At 38.5% G+C, this 20,627-nt stretch overlaps 1 protein-coding gene across 4 annotated transcripts in view; it reads left to right on the top strand.

Annotated features, from left to right (window-relative positions):
* Window positions 1–20,627, top strand: part of cnot1 (CCR4-NOT transcription complex, subunit 1) — a 156,652-nt gene that overhangs the window by 58,319 nt on the left and 77,706 nt on the right. For 3 of the 4 annotated variants that reach the window (XM_052028159.1, XM_052028160.1, XM_052028162.1), the window contains 7 exons: window positions 2,910–3,032; window positions 5,357–5,508; window positions 6,441–6,591; window positions 8,439–8,640; window positions 11,477–11,620; window positions 16,212–16,336; window positions 18,924–19,210. In XM_052028159.1, coding sequence (XP_051884119.1) covers window positions 2,910–3,032; window positions 5,357–5,508; window positions 6,441–6,591; window positions 8,439–8,640; window positions 11,477–11,620; window positions 16,212–16,336; window positions 18,924–19,210 — 1,184 coding nt within the window. The remainder of the gene's footprint in view (window positions 1–2,909; window positions 3,033–5,356; window positions 5,509–6,440; window positions 6,592–8,438; window positions 8,641–11,476; window positions 11,621–16,211; window positions 16,337–18,923; window positions 19,211–20,627) is intronic. The other variant, XM_052028161.1, reaches the window with a different exon arrangement.

Genomic DNA, 20,627 nt, shown 5'->3' with positions numbered 1-20,627 from the left:
TGAATTAGAAAGCCACCACATGCAAGTTCTCCTCCTACCTGCATACTGTCGTGACTTGGAGATAATTTCATTGTTCCGATGTTGCTGGATCTAAATCCTGGAGCACCTATTGAGATGAACTGTGGGAGTAACCTTGTGAAGAACTGCAGCAGTTCAAGAAATTGGTTCAACAATATGTTGTCAAGTAATTAGGATAAGCATTAAATGTGGGCCTTGTCAATGGTATCTGAATCCTGGAAATTACTAATAAAACACCTTGTTCTGCTGTGTCAATCCAACTTTGAAATTAAGTTTTGCATTCAAGACGCAAGGAAGTTCCATATATTCAAAAATCCTTGTGCCTTTTAAACATATTTACTCCTTGCTTGGGTACTGTTCTACATTTCCCTCAGCCGAGACTGCTTAACATGAGCGTTTTTGACTTCATCCCTCTCCCCCCTGCAACCACGATCTTCCCCCAGCTCCACTTGAGATAAAGAGGCTTTAGGTCCTCCCCGTGTACAAACGCCTGACTTATGGGCACTCCATCCATACAAACAATCATTTGGGAGACTGGTGGGCTGGATGGGGATGGATTTGCCGGATGCGGCAGGCATCTTCTGCCAGGTGGGAGCAGGGCATTTCAGCATCCCTTTTCTCCCCTCAAGCCCCCTCCCCAGGTGCAACAATTGGAAGCTGGGATGAGCAGAGTGCTGAGCAAACTTGCTCACTCAGAGTCAGAGGAGCTGGCTGGTGGTGCTTTTCCCGCGCCTGCTCACTCTCCTATCACAGCTGTTTGTTCCTCTCCCACACAATTTTTGTTCATTTCCAACTTAATGGCTTGAGTTACGAACAGTTCTCAGGAATGGAACTCTGTCGTAACCTAGGGACTCCATGTCATGTACCAAGGGTTGAGAAACAAAGCCTCAAGCAGGCAGAATCAAAAACAAAGGCATTATAAGTGACAAAAGAGGACTGGAAATTTTTCAGGAATTGGAAGTGGAGGATTAAAAAAATGGAGGGAAAAAATTGAGAGAAACTAACAACAAAATAGCACTAGTTTCTATGGACATATATATTAAAAAAAAGAGTGTAACTAAGGTAAGTGTGGAACTGCTGGAGTGTTATCGGGGAATTAATAATGGGAGACGAGAAGGCTACTGATAATTTAAGCCAACACCTTGCACCAGTCTTCACAGTGGAGAATGCTGCAAGTGATCCAAGGGTAATGGATGGACTGGTTTCAAATTGGAGAGGAGAACTTGTAAGATTCCAGAAGGGACACCTTGTTGTAAAGCTAATGATATTAAGGACAGACAAGTCACCAGAATCTGATGGCCTATGTGCAAAGGTTTTGAAGGGGCTGCATAGATAGTGGAGCTATTATGTTGAAGTTTAAAAAAAATTGCTAAATTCTGTGGATGCCAGCAGATTGGAAAACTGTGATTGTGACGCCCTTATTCAAGAGAAAACGACAATCAGGAAACCATAGACTAGTTAGCTTAATGCCTGTTACTGGAATCTATAATCAAGGAAGAAATACCTAGTCATTTAGAAAAGCTTAATGTAATGTAATCAAATCAAGTCATCGTGGTTTCATGAAAGGGAAATCATGTTGGATAACTTTGCCAAGGTTCTTTGAGGATTTAACAAGCAGGGTCAATAGAGGGGAATATGTGAAAGTAGTGTATTTGGATTTGCAGAAGGTATTCAATAGGGTGTGGGTCCTTGTGGTCTTTGGGGAAGTGCATTAACATAGATTGAAGAGAGAAGATGGACAATTGGAATAAACGGATCTTTTTCACGCTGAAAAGATATAATTAGAAGTTCTGTCTTAGCTCTCAATTATTTACTTTCTATGTTAATGACTCAGAGGAGGGGGCAGAGTGCACGTATTGAAGTTTCCTGACAACACAAATAGGTGGGAGGGTGCAGTAATGAGTCTCTGCAAGGGAATATATGCAGGTTGCATGAACGTAGAAAAACTACAGCACAATTCAGGCCTTTCGGCCCACAAAGCTGTGAGTGGGCTAAATTTTGGCAAATGGAGTCTAAGTGAGAGTTCATGTAGGAAGGATCAAAAAGTAGACTATTCTCAAAACAGATACATGAATAGCACAAAGTTGGCAGGTGCAGGAAGTAATTAAGGCAAATATATATATTGGTCTTTATTGTTTGTGGGGGTGGGGGGGGTGGCCGTTTGGAGTTTTAAATATAGAGAAGTATTTTTACACTTATACAGGGTGTTGTTGAGGCTGTACTTAGAGCACTGTGTACGGTTTAGGTCCCCTTGTTTAATAAAGGATATACCAGCAATGGAGGCAGTCCAGAAGAGATGCACTGTGCATATTCCTGGGATGAGAAGGATTGTCCGGTCACTAATTGCCAAAAAAGCTTAAACCTACGTTCTTAGAGTTTGGAAGAATAGTGATCTTATTGAAACATCAGATTCTAGGAGTACTTGACACGATAGATGTTGAGATGTTTCTACGAGTGGGAGAATCTTACAAGAGACATATTTACAAGATAAGGGGGCAGTCATTTAAAACTGAGGTGTTGGAATTTCTTCTCAAACGGTTGTGAATCTATGGAATTCTCTACCCCAGAGCATTGTGGAGGCTAGTACAATGGAGGTAGGTAGATATTCTTTTGAAAAATAGGTTGAGTTTTTGCCAGGGCAGAGGCAGGTGTGTGGTTAAAATACTGATTGGTTATGGTCTCTTGAATGGTGGAATAGAAGTGAGGGGATAAATAACTTGTTCGTCAGGGTGTGATTCGAGAATGTCCAAAATGTAGCTCCATCAGACTCGGGGACTAAGCATTTAACATCTTTATAAACTGTTGATTTGAGGCTGGAGAAGTTTGAAAATCCTTGACTTTGGAGCTAAATTAGAATGCAAGTGTATGATTGTCTGTCTTTTTCTGTACAGGCCTTGTCTATGCTGCTAAATGGTACTCCGTTTGCCTTTGTTATTGACCTTGCTGCACTTGCATCTCGCCGAGAATACCTCAAACTTGATAAGTGGTTGACTGATAAAATCCGTGAGCATGGGGTAAGATAGTAATGTTAAACTTTATAATTTTAATGTTATGGTGAGCCATTCAGTCTGAGGTTATACTGTGAATTGAGCAATTTTTATTAAATTTTAATTTGTATACTTGAAATTTACTGCAAATTTCAATACACAGTGAAATGGTTCAACAAAAGCCATTTGATTTCAATTTGCTGATAATTATGGGCTAAACTTGTATAATTTTCTCATGCACAATAGCATGCTGCTGAACAAAAATAAAATTGCATCTGAATAAGTGTCTTTTGCACATGGCTGAGTGTTTGCCATGGTTAATCCAGATATCAGTTTTAAACAAATTTCATAAAACACTGCCACATTGCATTTCCTGCCAAGTTGTAAAGGTGTCTTCTGTGGTGTACCTTCTAGCTGGATTAGAAATGGCTTTGGCAAAGTCATGGAAGGAAGTATTTCTGTTTACCATCTTGATCAGATGGCACGTGAACAGACTGCAATGATATAGCGCTTGTAGTGTTTCACAAGAAAAAGCTTGTGGAATCTGTTAACTGCTCTGTAATTCAGTACATTTGAATCTCAGGGTTGCACGAGAGTTCAAAAAGACATAAGTGGTTGGAGTGTTTTTAGGTTGGTGGTGAGATGGTGTGAAACAACAGAATGGAGAAGGAAGCACCGTCTTTAAATGACTGATCCCTGTCCTTGATCCATTGTGTTTCTTCCAGCTGAGCCGTGGGCACAATCACAGTGCATTTGCATGGCACAATGCAGTGTAAAGCCCACTTCAGTGCAACCAGCAAACTTTGTTCACAGAAAGGCTTCCTTACAAAACTGAAATTACAGAAAAAATTTTAGGTCTTAATATCTTATTGGAAGGGCTTGACAGCAATAATCTATGATTTAATTATGAAAATACGTCCAGAATCACTGGACAAAATTAAGAATGAATGGGAAAGTGAACTCCAGACAGCTCTACCTACAGAGACATGGAAGAAACTTCTTCATTTAGTTAATACATCTTCAATGTGTGCCAGACACTCTTTGATACAGTTTAAGGTAGTTCACAGAACCCATATGTCAAAAGATAAGCTAGCCATTTTTTACCACCACATAAATCCTGTATGTGACAGATGTAAGTCGAATGTGGCTTCTTTGACACACATGTTTTGGTCCTGTCCTCTTTTGGAAAAATATTGGAAAGACATTTTTAACATTATCTCAACTGTATTGAATATTGATTTACAATTCACCCTATCACTGCAATTTTTGGACTACCAAGGATAGAGTCTAGCCATCTATCTGCTTCCGCTTACCATATGATTGCCTTTGTTACGTTAACGGCCAAACGATCCATTTTTCTTAAATGGAAGGATCCGATACCCACTACTACTTTTCAATGGTTCTCTCAAACTATATCATGTTTAAAATTGGAAAAAATTAGGAGTGGTACTGCTGATCTTTCGCTTAAATTTGAAGATATTTGGAGTCCATTTATTCAATATTTTCACATGATATAGATCCCTTTTCGATAACTTTCCAATTTAGAGGAATGGAGTTGACGACATAATATTGCTCTGTTTCTACTGAGAAATTTCAGTCCAGTTTTTTTCTTTTTGAAATTTTTCTGTTTAGTTTAGTTTGATATATTGTTTATAATTTTTCTTATTGATCTGGGGGGTTTTCTTTCTTTTCTTTTATATACATAATAAATCTTTTTCTTTCCTTTTATATTATATTCATTTACTAAGAGATCGTGGGATCTACAGACTTTTTTTTCTATTTTATTGCTCCCTTTGATTATCTATGCTACGATTGTTCTCCTGATCTCTTTGTATTACATATACAGACATCGATGTTATATATTAATCTGTATTAATTTGGAAACTACTAATAAAAAAGATTGAAAAAGAAAGGCTGTGATAGCTGGTGAGGCTCTTCCTCAAGGCATACGGCCAGCAAAGCTGTCCGTCTTATTAACTGTTTGTGACAACTCGTCAAAATCACTTTGGATATTTCTTATAAGTTGTTTAAAAATATTGTTACAAATAGAAAGACTAAAATACAGCTACCCTAGCAAACTAAATGCAAGGTTCTGCTTGCTATTCTTCTGGCAGCGGATTTCTTCCATTCATTTTAATGCACCACCCTTATGTATACTGGGTGACTCTCAGCAGAAGATGTATCCTTAGACCGAATTGTCTTAAATCATCCTTGTAACTAAAGTAAAAATGATTGTGAAAAGATGTGGTTTGTTGTGGTGGTCAGTTTCTTTCATTTGTTTTTTTCCTCCTTAGCCCAGTGTTGCTATTTGGAATAAGATGTCAAAGTCAGCTGAGTTTTTATTTTGACAGGAACCATTTATCCAGGCATGTGTTACGTTCCTAAAAAGACGGTGTCCTTCCATCATGGGTGGACTGGCTCCTGAAAAGGAACAACCCAAGAGTGCTCAGCTTCCTCCAGAAACGCTGGCTACAATGTTGGCTTGCCTACAGGCTTGTGCAGGGTAAGGAAACATAATTTTATTTTGGAAATTAAAATAGGTTGCCCTTTTTACAAGTGCCACATGTCATTAAGTGCTAATTATTTGTGATCCACTGATGCATTATAAAATAGGAAATCTATATCCAAAGTGGTTGGCTGTATTCCCAGCGAAGCTCAATAGGAGGAAAGTAGGTTATGTTTGGTGCTGTGCTTCCCTCTGTTATTTTGGCAACAAGAATGCTGAAATACAAGAAGGTAGCTTTTAAAAGTTTGATTATTCTTGAAGTTAAGGTTGTGAACTTGCAGTCTGTAATTTCATTTCTAAATTGTTTTAAAAGAGCTTTGATATAGAATAACAAATAATACTGAGCATAAACATAAAAGTGTGAGAAGTTGCTTTTCTAGCACTTTCTCTGCTTAATAGGGCAAGCTGTTCCTTTGGTGCAGGCTCTTGTTAACTAGCTAGGTGGCGGTGATCTGTTGAACTGGATGAATCATGCTGTAGATGGGCTTTAAACTGGGGAGTGGTGGGTGAGTGGTAACTGGGGTGGGCCAGAGGGGGAGTGGAAAATGGGGTTGGTTTATTTTCAGGGAATATGTTTAAGTGAGTGAACGCTTAAGATTTATGTTTTAAAGAAAGAGGTTGAGGCAAAAAAGTTCTGGGCTGCAAAAACATCCAACGTGCTTCATAATACCTCTCTAATGGAAGGAGGAAACAAGCTATAGGTTTGCATTTCTTGGTGTTTGACCTGTGTCCAGCCTGGTCAACTAGTTTTCGGCTTAAACTTTTATAGATATTTCAATCATATTCTGTAAATATTGACTTTATTATTTTGCATGATGGAAATATTGCAAATGGTAAGACACCTCATAACTCTGGGTGCCATCATTGTTCTTGTTTTGTTGTTGGCGATTCCTTGCATGCAATGATGTTGCAATTCCTTTCCCTCTCAGGAGTGTGTCACAGGAGCTATCGGAGACTATTCTCACAATGGTGGCTAACTGTGGCAATGTCATGAACAAAGCCCGCCAGCCACCTCCAGGAGTAATGCCCAAGGTCCGCGCACCTAGTACCAGCAGTATAGAAACCATGTCACCTGTACAGGTAAAAACAGTTAAGTGGACAAGATTGTCCGGTTTCTGATTTTAAGTCATTGTTTTATGCAACTTTGACCAATTTTTTTTTAAAAGAGGGAGGATTTTAACATTTGGAAAATGGCTCAAATTACATTGAGAGTTTGAAACAAAAACATAGCATGTGGTAACAATTTCAGGTTTAATGTTTATTTGGCTGTTATCTTATTGATATATTACCTTATCATATAAACTTCTGGGTTAAAATGAAAATCTGCACTGTAACTGATAGTTGTTTGAAATGCATATTCAAGGCAAAGTTTCACTTTTAGTTTTACAGGTGACTGGTAATTTAAGTTCTGCCTTGAAATGCTACAAAGCAGTAATCAGAAGTGATTTTCTGTTGTCTGAATTTACAGCCATATTACTCATCCATTCACTATCCAACTATACATTCAACAAATATTCTTGTGATATTTTTAAAATGGAGAAATGTTCTTATGTTCTGCATTTAGCCCTATTAAATGCAACATTTTGAAATTGAGATGAAAACCTGAAAATTTTAGAAACTCAGCAAACCAAGCAACAGCAGCAGAAAGTGGGATGAAAGATTGATCATCAGTTCTAAAATGTTAACCCTGCTTTCCCTTTTCTGTAGATGTTGCCTGTGGTGCATGAGTATGTATATTAAATAATCCCCACACTTTGTTTTACTTTCATGAAGATTTGAGTCTTTGTATTTTTTTGCTGTACTCCATTGCTTAAGACAAATACTACAGATATTATATTGCCTCTGATTTTAAGGTTAAATCCAATAAATTGTACCCACAAAATGCATTTCATAATTCTGGTATCATGCACTGAATTGGGAGCATATCATTATTAATTGATGCAGTTTTGTATAGCATACCTCCACTTCCCTGGATTCCTCTCAGGTAGTTGATCTCCAAGAGAGAAGGAAATCTTGAAAGCTGTCTTCTAACCTGGGCCTCGAGTTTTTCTCTGGCCTGTATGTTTATTAGCTTGTCATGTCAATTCTGAAGACAGTGTGAAGATTACTGGAATCTCTGTCTGGCCCAGTGTAGGTGTTACAGCTTGCTTCTTTCCATGAAATGCTGGTTGTAGCTTATGACCCAAATTTCATATTCCCTAACTCTGTTGGTTTCATTTGAATCTTGGCTTTTCATGAATAAGATTGTTATTCAGCCTAATAATAGAGGAGAAGCTTGCACTGGTCCAAAAACTTCGCCATCATTGTGGATCAATTTATTATGGAGGGCCAACTTGAGCCCCACACCCCAAATCTGGCTCTCTGGGAAAGGAGTTAGTAGTTGAAATATGTGGAGAGGAGGTGGTTCTTTCAGCAGAGATAGTAAAGGAAGAAGAAACTTGGAATGAGGAAGGGAAAAAAATAGGTGGAGGCAAACTTATGCAAACTGCAGCCGAGTGTGTCAAAAGTTACTGCTTGTTCTGATGTTTTCCATTTTATGGCTGAAGCAGGGGAGGGATGAAATTAGTAGCTTTGCAGAAAGTAAGGTAATGTTTGTGGAAAAGAGGCATTTAAATTTTGGATAGCGTTGTTAATCAGAGCTGAATGCATTTTGTGTGTTTGCCAACAGTATTAAGTTAAAACTTGTTTCAAATATATATAGCCTTGCCTTAAGCTGTTCTCAGTAATATTTTTAGGAAAAGTATGCTCTCAGGAAGAATTGTATCTGTTACTGTTCTCTACTTATGGACAAGTTTACATTAAGTTTACAATTTATCAATGGGTTGTTTTATAAAGGATTTTGGTAGCTAAATGTAATACAAGAATGTTTAAATTTTAATTATTTTCTCTGATTCTGATACAGTCTCCCACTTCGGTCCATTTTATAGATCGATCCTTTGTCAGGCATGGCTTCGTTGACAATTGGTGGATCAGCTGCATCCCTCACTCCGAGTATGCAGGGTTTCACAACTAACCTGAGTTCTGCATTCAATACCCCTCAATCACCAGCGAAAGCCTTTCCTCCACTCTCAACACCAAACCAGACAACTCCCTTCAGTGGTATCGGCGCTCTTCCATCCCAACTACCAGGTTAGAAATGGTGACCCTACGGTGACCGTGGTCAAATGTAATTTCATTTGTATCGCTTACCCAGGTGGTGGTAACTTGCCTGTCTCCACATTAATCAGCTTTGGTTTGGTTAAGGATAAATTATAATATTGCAATGAGTGACTTTTCAGTAGTGTTTTTATTTAAGCATATTATGACATAATACCTTTCCACTCCTGTATAAATGAAGTGGAATTGAGTTCTCTCAAGCCTAAATTCTTAAAAGCATTGAGGTATATCACTGGTTTCTGTCATGCAATGACTAAATCTCTACTAACTTCCAGTTTACTATAGAAATATGGCTAACCAGCTAACTTTATCTATTGCTAGTTGCTCTTTCATGTATTCTGTTTTAACTACTTGATTTTTTTAAACTTTTAAGCATTACTTTGTGGATCACTTCCCTCCTTTTCAAAGTAATGTTTATTGCCTATACAGTATTAACTTGGCTAGTGTTTTCAATAATTTTTAATTTCCTTTTTTGACTTTTTATAGCTAATAAAGGTAGGAGGGCAGTACTGGGAATAGGACTTGGTTTTGTACTTTTTTGCTATCCATTTGAGCTAGCTGTAGTTTGTTGTGGATCATGCAGTTTTGAAGTTCCTGCTCTGAAACAACTTCCAACACCATCTGCCAAACTAGCTGCTGTATTTCTAGATGTGTGCAATGAATATCAGGCTTAATGGTAGCTATATTGAGATGGTTTAAGTTTCACCAAGGACTTTTCAGTTCCTTTCACCTATCAGTCTGGCCTGTGTTTATTTCTGAGTTCTACAAGCAAAAGAATGGTGTGTTAATTCCATACCCTGCAATTCATTGCTCTGTCTTCTGAATTGCTGAAATGACATGATTTTATAATGGGTTTTGGCTGTTGAATGCCAAGTTGTTTTGAAGGTGATTATTTAAAAACTGGGAAAGGAGAATGCAAAAGATTTAAATCTGAGTTTCTGGAAAGTAGTAATTTAAGGAATGTGTAGAGAATGGGCTTATTATCTTCATGCCCCATGTACATAAATTTATTACTCGATGTATCATCATACTCCGTTTGGCTCCCCTGTTTAAAAAAAAATGAGTTAGCACAACAGATGAGGTAGAGTTTTTAACCAAGAGAATCTCTAGAACTCTGTTTACATTATCCTTTGAGGAAGAGAACTTTTAAAATATATTTGCAACAAGGGTAGACAGATTCTTGATAAATAAGGAGGTGAAATGTTAATGTGGGGAAGTTAAGGTTGCATTCAAATCAGCCATGGTTTTAATTGAATGGTGGAGCAGGCTCAAGAGGCCAAGTGTGTTTGTGTAATCTAGTGTTATCACTGCATGTAGTAATTTGTATTTTGTTTGTTTTACTTGTATATATTTTTAACAGATTTCTTTGAGCTCGACATTTAAGAGAATTTTTGGAGGTTATTGATGCACTCCCAGGTCTCCATATAGCTCTGGTTTCTGAAGGATGTAGGAATAACCAAAAAGAACCCACTGATTTTGTAGGAGCAGGAACATGTTATAATGCCAGCAAATTCAGAGAAATATTGAAATGTGATAAGACCTTGAGAGTGTTTTTGAAGACCTATGATCAACCACGCCATTGCAAGTGTGCACTGCAATTCTCTGATGCCTAATATATCTTTATCCATAATGTGTATGGGTCATGCCAATCATGGATAAATACATCACTAAAGTGCTCTGATTGCATGTAAAAATAGGTTAAATGATGTCCCTGTTTCAACCTGGGCCTTGATACAGGTGGAAGCTACAGTACCAATGTCTCCTGTTCATGACTGAAGAAAATTTAAGAGGTCCTGCACCTTTAACATTATACTACGTCTGTATGACACTATTTGAACAATGGAATCATCCCAGATTAAGTTTGTTGTCATTGTTTGGATTAAATAAACCCCCCACCCCAAACTTTCATTGTGCAGTTATAGTGCATCTTCCTCTTCAGAAAACGTGAGCCTTTATCTGTAAACCTACGTCCTTGATAGACTCTCAGGAACTTCTCGGACTGCTGTCCTGGGAGTGGTTGGTTCAATAATCTCTCCCTTATTGGCCAGTGAACTATCAAAAAGAAGTAATTTAAGCTCTGCAAATTCTGTCATTGACTTTGCTCTACCCACAGTTAGGAAGTAGTCCTCTGTTCTATATGTTAAATGTGCAATTTAGTAATGTGCAAGAACTCTGCTTCTAAATTTTGATTTGATTGAAGCATTTGTTAATTAGGGCAGGGGATGAATTTCTTCCCTCTGCGTGTCATTTGCGGTGTGTATCGAAAGAATAATACGTTATAGATCTACAGAATCTCTTGGGGGGGGGGGGGGAGGAAAAATATCGTTGGTTGACAAGCAGACTCCCTGGAGAACAAACCCAGTTTTAAAAATTTGCCATGGTATTTTGCTTCAAGGTTGGCGCCACAAACTATTAATTGGCTAAGATTACTTGGTCTCTCATAATCTTCTAGGATGAATGTGAAAACAGTATATGATTCACAATCCTCCCTATGGAGATGTATCCCACTGAGGTGAGAAGATCACTGAAGAGCTTTGCTTGTTCTAAGTTTGTCAGCTGATTTGCATGGTGTCCTGGGATGTAAACACCCAGACAGTCAATTTGAAAGATATTGTTTTAGCCATGGGGATTGTACTCAAAAGGGAGGTGAAGAGAATTCTACACTATCAAACTGATTCTGATGATGTTTTCAAAAGAAATAACTCTAATTCATGTCATGCTTGCAGCCTTGTGTGTTTAACTTCCTTAAGGATAAGGATAAAAGCACCAAAGATTTGATGGGAAACATTACTTGATTTTATACCTACAGGAAGTTTGGGCACAGGGAGTTTGACTGGCATGGGAACTGGTGGACTTGCACTACCAACTGTGAACACTGACCCTTTTGGGCAGCGAAAGATGAGCACATCTGGACTGAACCCACAAACATTCCAGCAGAGTAAGATGAAACCTTGTAAGTGGTTGTGTTGTCTGTGACTGTTGTGAGTGTGGCCTAGCTTATGCTGTTACTTTGGTTTAGAGAGGACTAGTTCACACAGGATGATACACCCAGCCAAGACTCAAAATAGGTTTTCTCAGATAGTGAATCAAAGTGGTTGTGGGTATTGAGTTTGTGTACTGCTTTTCTTATAAATTCTACACTGGTTAATCTGTTAAAATCTTTTATGGGACGTTTATGGTATCCTGATGTACACTCACTACAGCTTAAGCTTCATCTTATTATACAAAAGCAAACTACCAAGGGTGCTGAAATTAAAAATGCTGGAAGTACTCAGCAAATCAGGTAGCAGTTTATCTTTTGGGTTAATGACCTTTCATCAGAATTGGGAAAAGTTACGGAAGCTGGTTTTGAGATGCAAAGAAAGGGGGAGAGGTGGAGAAGCAGAAGGTCTGTGATGAAAAGGGGAGGTGCCCAAGAAGGGAGGTAGATGTCCCTTTCCACTTTCTTGCCTTGCACTATCATCCTTTGCTGTCATTTAATCTCCTCCTGGCTTCTGTCCTGTTCTCCTTTTGTTCTTATCTCCCCATCCAAAAACTTACCTTTTAACTTTTCTTTGTCCTAGTGTGGCCATGGATCTAAGATATTAGCCCCTTTTCTCTCTCCACAGGTGCCATTTGATTTGCTTACTATTTCCAGCATTTTTTGCATTTTATCTTGCAGGTTTTTTTTATTTAAAAATTGGGAATCTTGAACATCTGCCTGTGAATCCATGATTACCGAATTAACCAAAATATAATGATTAGAATCCAAAGCAAGGAATTTGTTTCCACTTACCAGAGTTGGGTTTTCTGTGAGGAACCTGACTCTTTGTGGGGGTAGAAGGTCATTTAATGCAAACTCGCATGCAATGCAACTAGGATAATAGTCTGGCCAGTATTGCAGTTTAGGGAAGACAAGTCTATTGCCAGAAAGTTGAGTAAAAAGTTTAAGTGCTGTTGAATGTTCTAACTTGAACCTAATCATGTGAAGAACTTTCAAAAAGCTAGGGGTGCACAAAAATCTATCAGCATTGAAAACACAACATATTAAAAAAAATTGGACCGGGGTAGTTCATAAGGCCTTCAAGCCTGCTGTCCGTTGAATAGGATTGTGGTTGATTCTTTACATTATGTCTCTTTTCCTGTCTGATTATATCCTTAATTCCCTTGAATATATGGAAGGACGGAGCATCCACAACCACCTGAGTGGAGAATTTCTTCAATGGCAGTGCACCTTTGAGATTTTTCATCTCAGTCTTAATGTACCCAACATCTTTGTTGTCCAATTGAAGGAAGTGGCCTGTCTTATCTTGAGAAGAGATTCACTAGACTAATTCCTGGGATGAGAGGGTTGTCCTGTCACAAGCAGCAAAAGAAGCTGAGTCTAATATTCCTTAGTTTAGAAGAATGAGGAATGATACAGAAACAGAAGATCCTAAGGGGGCATAACAGAGTAGATGTTAAGATGTTTCTCTGATTGAGAAAGAATTGAAGGGGACATGGTTACAAGATGAAGGGGTGGTCATTTAAAAATGAGGTGCTTAGGAATTTCACCTCCTAGAAGGTAGTGAACCTTTGGAATTCCCCACCCCAGAGGGTTGTGGAGGCTAAATCGCTGGAGTTGTTTAAAGAGGTAGAAGATAAATTTTTGAAAGAACAGGGAACTGAGGCTATGAGGAACTGGTACAGAAGAGGAATTGAGACCTGAGCAGGATAATGTCAAATGGTGGGGCAGAATTAGGTGCCAGGTGGCCTATGCTTGCTCCACTTTTGTACTTTCCTGTGTCTGGTCAGTCCCTCTAGGTTTTGTGTGTTTCAGTGGGATCATCACTTTAAATAATGAGGATAAGCTCATCCTTAATTCTTTCTCATAGGGCAATTTGCCCATTCTGAATCAACCTAGTAGGCAGGCTTGTTTTTATCTGAGTACAAAGATCAAAAGTGCACATCCTGCTCTGGATGTGATCTCACTGAAGGGTCTGTACAATTGTGGCAAGACTTGCTTACTCTTGTACTCCAACACTATTGCAAAGCCCAACGTGCTATTTGCTTTCCTAGTTGTTCTATCTGCATGTTAACTTTGTGTACAAGGGCACACAGATGGTTCTGAGCATCATCATTTATTAATTCTTTTTTTAGCATTTTGACTCCTTGGATGCTTGTCACTCTTCACTGTCCCACAGATCAACAAATATAATATACTATATCCGAGTCATTAATGCTGATTTTTGGCCGATAATGCTTTGGCATTGATCATTGTGGTGCCCCTTGAATAACAGCATGTTAGTTTTGTAAATGAGCAATGTATTCCTATTTAGTCCATTAACCAATCTTCTATCTATGCTAACTATTTTCAATCTCATGAGTCTTTTGTGTAACTGTTTATTTGTGTGGGAACTTTATTAAATAGCTATGGGAGTTTGAGTTGGTTCTGAGAGGAGTCAAGATCCAGCTGCAAGATTATGGATAGGGGATGGGTTCAGTTTGGAATTATGGAAATCACCACTCGTTGCTGGAGCAGGTACTGCTTTAGAAGTTTCCATTAATCTAGTCAGGAATAACAGGGAGTCTGAAGATGGATTGATGGGGATTATGCCAAAGATTTTTTGTCGGGAGGGAGGGAATAGTGGAAAATGATGCATGAAGGTTGACAACTGGGGCAAAAGGGTTGTTCTTGCACCCCATATAAATTGGTGAACAATATTGTTGACTCTTGCCAATGACGAGGGATAAGCTTCCTCTATTTTGAGCACTATTCTAGGATGTACCAATGGATGCATGTCCGTTACGAATGCTTGTCTGCATGTTTGTGAAATGTTCGTCCATGTTGGAATTTATCAACACCAGAGTTTTCATCTTCAATTAATTGCAAACACTGTCACTTAACAAAAATGCTCATATAGTAATTATTTAGATGAAAAATAGTGCCAATCCTAATGCAGATATTGTATCTATTCCATTAGGGTAGAATTTTTGCTGAATCAATTGGCTTTTTCAAAGCTGATTCCTGTTTGGATATCCTACCAAAATTCAACAAATTAAAAAAAAGTGTATTTCTGAAAATATTTGTTCTGTAAGAAGTTTTATTCTGGCTATATTAGAGTTCAGTAAAAAGTTCTGCCAAACTGGTTATTTATTTATGCATCAAGGTGAAATCTATGCAGTATCAGCTTGAAGTGCCCAGTCTTTGCAAACAAAAATTGTGGCTTCTTTTTTTATAATTCATCATTTTTCTTAAACAAGTGGAAGTGTTTGGAATTGGTTTCAATTGAAGTTGATTTTATGCTTCTATAAATATTTTCTTAAAGAACAAGGCTAATTTTTATTTGGCAACCTTTTACAATATGCTTGTATCCCAGTTGAGTTTTCTATTTCCTTGCATAAATGTATTCAGTCCTTTACTCCCTCTGTGTTGAAGATGGCTTTCAGTACCTTATTCAAATAGCAATTTTCATTTGCAAGTGCCAGCAGAAATTTATCTTCTTTTGGAATTAGCAGCATTTTATTAACATCCACGAGCCTGTTCAATGCCAGATAAATCACTGCTGACATGTATTCATTCCATTCATCCACTTTTGCTCCCGAGATCCTTCAATGACTAATAATCTATTGCACTTTGAAATTTTCTGTTAACTTAACGTAATAACTTTCAGGGTTGGGTGGGGGGGGGGGTGCAGGGGAGGTAGAAAGGCAGGAGTGGGGTGGGAAGTTGGTTGTGGGAGTTCTAAATTGCGTGAATAAGTGCTTCTAGCTAAACTCTGATTTGAAGGTGTTGCTCTATTTTTCTGGATTCCCATTAAAAGAGTCTGTGGTGCTCTCTGTCTACTGAATTTATCACAACTTAATCACATCCTTTCCCAGCTGACTGACAAGCCTGTGCTTCCATTTTTTTTCTAATAGATTGTGAATACAAGGTGGGAGTCTTGGGCATTGGACACTCTGTACTCCTGCCAGTTGTAGTATTCTATTTGATCTAGCTGGGAAGTTAACCCTGGAGAATTGTAGGCCAGTATCAATGGGCTCCTTGGTCGGTGTGGAACAGAGAGTTGACTAAAGACACTGAATTTGTTTTTGCCTTTTTATAGGGGACAGTAAAATTGATCAGTGAAGTTCTCAACAGTTAAAGCAGCAATTAGACATTTGTTTTACTGAGAATGGGTTACCTTTTATTCACACTTTCCCTGTAGCTTTTCTCATAGGGTTGCAATTTTTTGGGGTGGGGGAGTGTAGGGAGGAGGAGATGGAGGGCATAACCCAGGTATAACTCTAAATTTGGCTTGTAATCAATCATGTTTTAAGATGAACGTTCAGCAGTAGTATAAATTCAAGTGGAGCCAAATCTGAAATACTTCTAGCAAACACACTGCAAACTTTGGAAATCATTTGTACAATTAATAGCAATTAATTCATTATTTGATTTTAAATTGTGATGACAGTCCAGTGCTGGCAAGTGCACTGCATATTGCTTATTTGTGAGTTTTTGTGGCTTTGCATGTGTTGTTTAATAGCACATAGCAAATGGATTGTGATGAGATTTTCTGTTCCTTTCCATCTCGTCTACACAGCTGACCTTTCTCAGGTATGGCCGGAGGCAAATCAGCACTTTAGCAAGGAGATTGATGATGAAGCAAACAGTTACTTCCAGCGGATCTACAACCATCCACCCCACCCTACCATGTCTGTTGATGAGGTTAGTATCTATAGCCAATGAATGTTAAAAATCCATGTGCTGTCATTTTAGTTGCATTCAATGAGTTAACTGGTAAAATGCACTTGAAACAGGAGTTGTACTGTTGAATTGGGTTCTTGCTAATTTACCTGCCTGAAATCAAGACACTTAAAGTTAGAATGTGAAAAGATGTCGATTGCAAATCACTGAGTACATAGGTGAAGGTTTGTAGGCATTTTGATTGTGATATATTTGTTATAGAACTAATTTAGGCTTCCTGTTCTGCAAGTAACCATGATTTGTGTAAGGAGATTTCAGGCAATACAATTGCTGAAACATATTAAAGAAAATACTTCTTAAAAACAAAAAAAATCCAATTTGTCAAGAATTCATGGCAGCTGCAGTTCAGAGTTCCCTCCAGCTGTTGCAATAGTCTCCCAGCCAAAAAAAAACTTCACGTTTCTTAGAGGCACAGTGAATGTTAAATTTAGAAGTGAACCTTCATTTAAAAACTTGTATCATGTGACTTGCATGTAAAATTCAAGAGTCCTTCCATTTGAGAACTACTCGGACTATAAGTCTCGATTGAGAATCTGATTGTCCGTCCTTTCTGGATAATGGCTGAAGTTTAGGGATAAATAAATTGCAATGGGATCTATCTTCTATCCTAGTTGGCAAATTAAATATGACTGCAAAAATTTGAACATGTTAATGCAGAATATTGAAATTGATTATCATTAAATTCTGAATTGAACATCTAGGAATAATTGCATCCCATCTTTTAATACTTCTAAACTACAGAAACAGGCATAGAAATGGAAAATATCAGATCAAGTAGCACCTGTGGAAAACAGACTTGACATTTCAGGTTTATGATCTTTTATGGGAACTAGGAAGAGAGAAGATGCATGTTAGGATGCAGGGCAAGTGTGTTAAGATGCAGAGAGAATACAAAGGAAGGTCTTTGGCATGGAAGGCATGAGTGGTAATGCAAGATGAAAGTAGTGAAGAGATTTGTGCATAATGAAAAGTTGGGTCTATGGGTGGTGTAACTGAGAAAAGCAGTATAATTATCTAAAATTGCCAGAAGTAAAAAAAATACAGCGAAATGGTGGATATATGAATTGCACTGTTTTGAGTCAGGAAGACAATATGCCTATTCAGATGATGTCATTCCTTCAGTTTAAATTGACTTCTTTTGGAATAGTCTAAGGGGCTAAGAACACATTTGTGATCTGCATTTGTGTTGTCCAGTGTAGAGTGAAGTGTGTAGCGAATGCAATTGCTAAATTGGACTTAATCTAAGTACAATTAATTTGTGTGCTTGGAGCCCAATAAAAGCTGGAAGTGGGAAGGAAAAGAGCAAGTATGGTGTCTTGCAGTTGGTCAAGAATGTGCTGTGGGAAGTGGGGTGTGTATGAATGGAAATGGAAGAGCAAATCAGTGCCTCTGGGAGGGAATGGTCCCTTCCAAATGTTGCAAGGGGAAAAAGATGTTTGGTATTGATATTGCATTAGAGATCAGAAACTATGGTGATAAACCATTGAATGTGGAAGCTGGTGGGATAAAGGGGAGGGGAGGAGAAAGGCAAACCCTATCTTGGTTTTGAGAGTTGGGGGGGTGGTGGGAGAAGTGCAGGAAATGGAATGAACTCATCAGAGGTCCATGTCTACTATACTGGAGGGGAGCCCATGACTGGGGAAAAGGGAAGTGATGTTAATGAAACGTATGTGATATGTAAACTGGGAGAATGGAATAATCTTTACAGGGAACAGTGCAAACATAATTTAAGTAACTGGTTGTCCAAGGGTGTGCTCTGGCGCTCAGTGATTGGAATTGAAATGCACGCTTAGTACTTTATTGGCTTACACCAGTCAATATCGATCCATGCAGAGGGAGGAGATCCAGTAGAGGCCTCTTCTTCAAGGTCTGCATCTGGTGCCTTTTGACTGAGACCTCCTCTGCCTTCTCTCTTTCCCTCTCCTTATAACATCTCATCCAAGGAAAATTCCTCAGTGTGTAAAATTAACAGTAAGTGTAACCCAACTATTCAACAACAGGGTCATGCAACTGCCTTTTAGTGAGGAAAATATGGGACATGCAAGATGCCAGAAATGTGGGGATCTTGCAGGTTATTGGATTGGAAGTTGCATGGGAAGCAGATGATGAGAATTTCAAATTGCATCATTAAAGCTTATAAAGGCAAAGCATTTTCTATTGGATCTTTCAAGAATATTGGTATTCTTTTGCTTAACAGTTGGATTAAAACCAAGATTAAGGTAGTTATGTTTTAATTGCCCTACCACCCTACATTTAACACCTAAAGTATGTTTCCATTATATTGGAAAGGAAGTTGTCTCTAAAGTAAACTGATCAGCTCATTTTTGTAATCTGAGATCCAGGAACTCAAACTCAAAGTACTCTGAAAAATTTCTGAATGTAATACATTTTTTTAAGGTAAGAAATGAAGGTGAGATACAAATCAGCTGTGAATTGAATGGTGAAATATGCCCAAATGGCTGAAGGACTGTTTTCCTTGTGTGCCATTTATTGAGAAGTGCCAACTCAGGAAAATGTTGCTGATTTAAATTTGTTCTTGTTTCTCCAGGTTCTGGAAATGCTGCAGAGGTTTAAGGATTCCACCATTAAGCGTGAAAGGGAAGTTTTTAACTGTATGCTTCGTAACCTGTTCGAAGAGTATCGCTTCTTCCCCCAGTATCCAGATAAAGAGCTGCACATCACAGCCTGCCTATTTGGTGGAATTATTGAAAAGGGGCTGGTCACATATATGGCATTAGGACTTGCACTGCGCTATGTTCTTGAAGCCTTGCGCAAACCGTTTGACTCCAAGATGTACTACTTTGGCATTGCTGCACTAGACAGATTTAAAAACAGGTATGTTTTATTCAAATTGTTTTGAATAGGTTTTGCATAGGTACAACTTCACTAAAGAGGAAAATTGATCTTAATGGATATCAACATTTGAGGGGAGCACAATTGATCTTGCTAGTATTTTAATTTTTGTGGGGATTAATTTATTTGAGTAACTCTCATTGATATCAAATTAATTGAATTATCCTTGCACATCTCGGTTCTAATCTGATATCGCTATAAAATGGCTGGTTCCATTGAGCATCCACGCCACAGAAGTTGTGGATATGTGTGGTGGACCAGATGGCTTTCTTCAGATGAATGAAGTGGAATTGTCACTCATATGAGTATTGATCATTAGAACATTATGTAGGCATCTGTACTAAGTGGGTGTGACGTGAAAATTACTTGCAAAATCTCGAGGAATTTCTTCATTCCTCAGTTTTGAATCTCTATTCTGGAACAAATATCACATCACTCTTGTTAACCCTGTGTAAATAGTTCAAGATACAATAAGTAGTTAGAAAATTGACCAAGCAATACCATAATACAAATTTTGGGACAAGAACAAAAGAAAATAGGAGCAGGAGTTGGCCACTCAGCCCCTTAAGCCTTCACCACCATTCAATATGGTCATGGCTGATTTGCCCCAAGCCTCGTCTCCTCTCCTGTGTCAGTTCCCCATAGTCCTCAATTTTCTGATCTTTCAAAAATTTATATACTTGATCTTTAAATATCCCCAGTGATCTTCAGATCTTCCATTTCCACTAATTCCTATGCATCTCAGTTTTAAATGGCCGCCCTCTGATCTTGCAACCACGTCACCCCCGCACCCCCCCTCCCCCCACCCCCCACACGTTGAGGTATTTTCTTGAGGAGTGTCTCAAATCTCTCCTGTCGTGCCCCTTTAGAATCTTGTATTTTTGAAAAAACACATCCCTCATTCTTTTAAACTCCAAAGAATGTAGATCTAATTTCTTATGCCTCTTTTGATGGGTGACCTTCTTATCCCAGAAATTAGGCTAGTGAATCTGTTTTGGATTGTCTCCATTGCCAGTGTATCTTTTCTGTACAAGGTTCTCCAGGTATCTAGTCACCAGTACCCTGTACAGTTTTAAAAGTCCTTCCCCATTTCTAAACTCCAATCTTCTTTCAGTTAAAGCTAATGTGCTATTTGCCTTCCTACCCACTTGCTGTACCTGCCTGCTAGCTCTGTGATTCATACACAAGACCTCTAAGGTCTCTCTGGACTTCTCTCATCTCAAGTTTTCTCATTTAGAAATAATCCACCTTTAGCTCCCCCTTACTAAAGTGTATGACCTCCCTTTCCTACATTAAACTCCCATTTACCATCTTTTCGCCCACTCACCCAACCTATTTGTATCCTGTTGCAGAGTCCAGCTATCCTCATTGCATCATGCCCTCCCACCTATTATGGAAA

Source organism: Pristis pectinata, chromosome 13 (assembly GCF_009764475.1).
Source record: "Pristis pectinata isolate sPriPec2 chromosome 13, sPriPec2.1.pri, whole genome shotgun sequence".
NCBI lineage: Eukaryota > Metazoa > Chordata > Chondrichthyes > Rhinopristiformes > Pristidae > Pristis > Pristis pectinata.
Note: the sequence above shows the minus strand (reverse complement) of the source record. Positions and strands in the feature narration are given on the sequence as shown.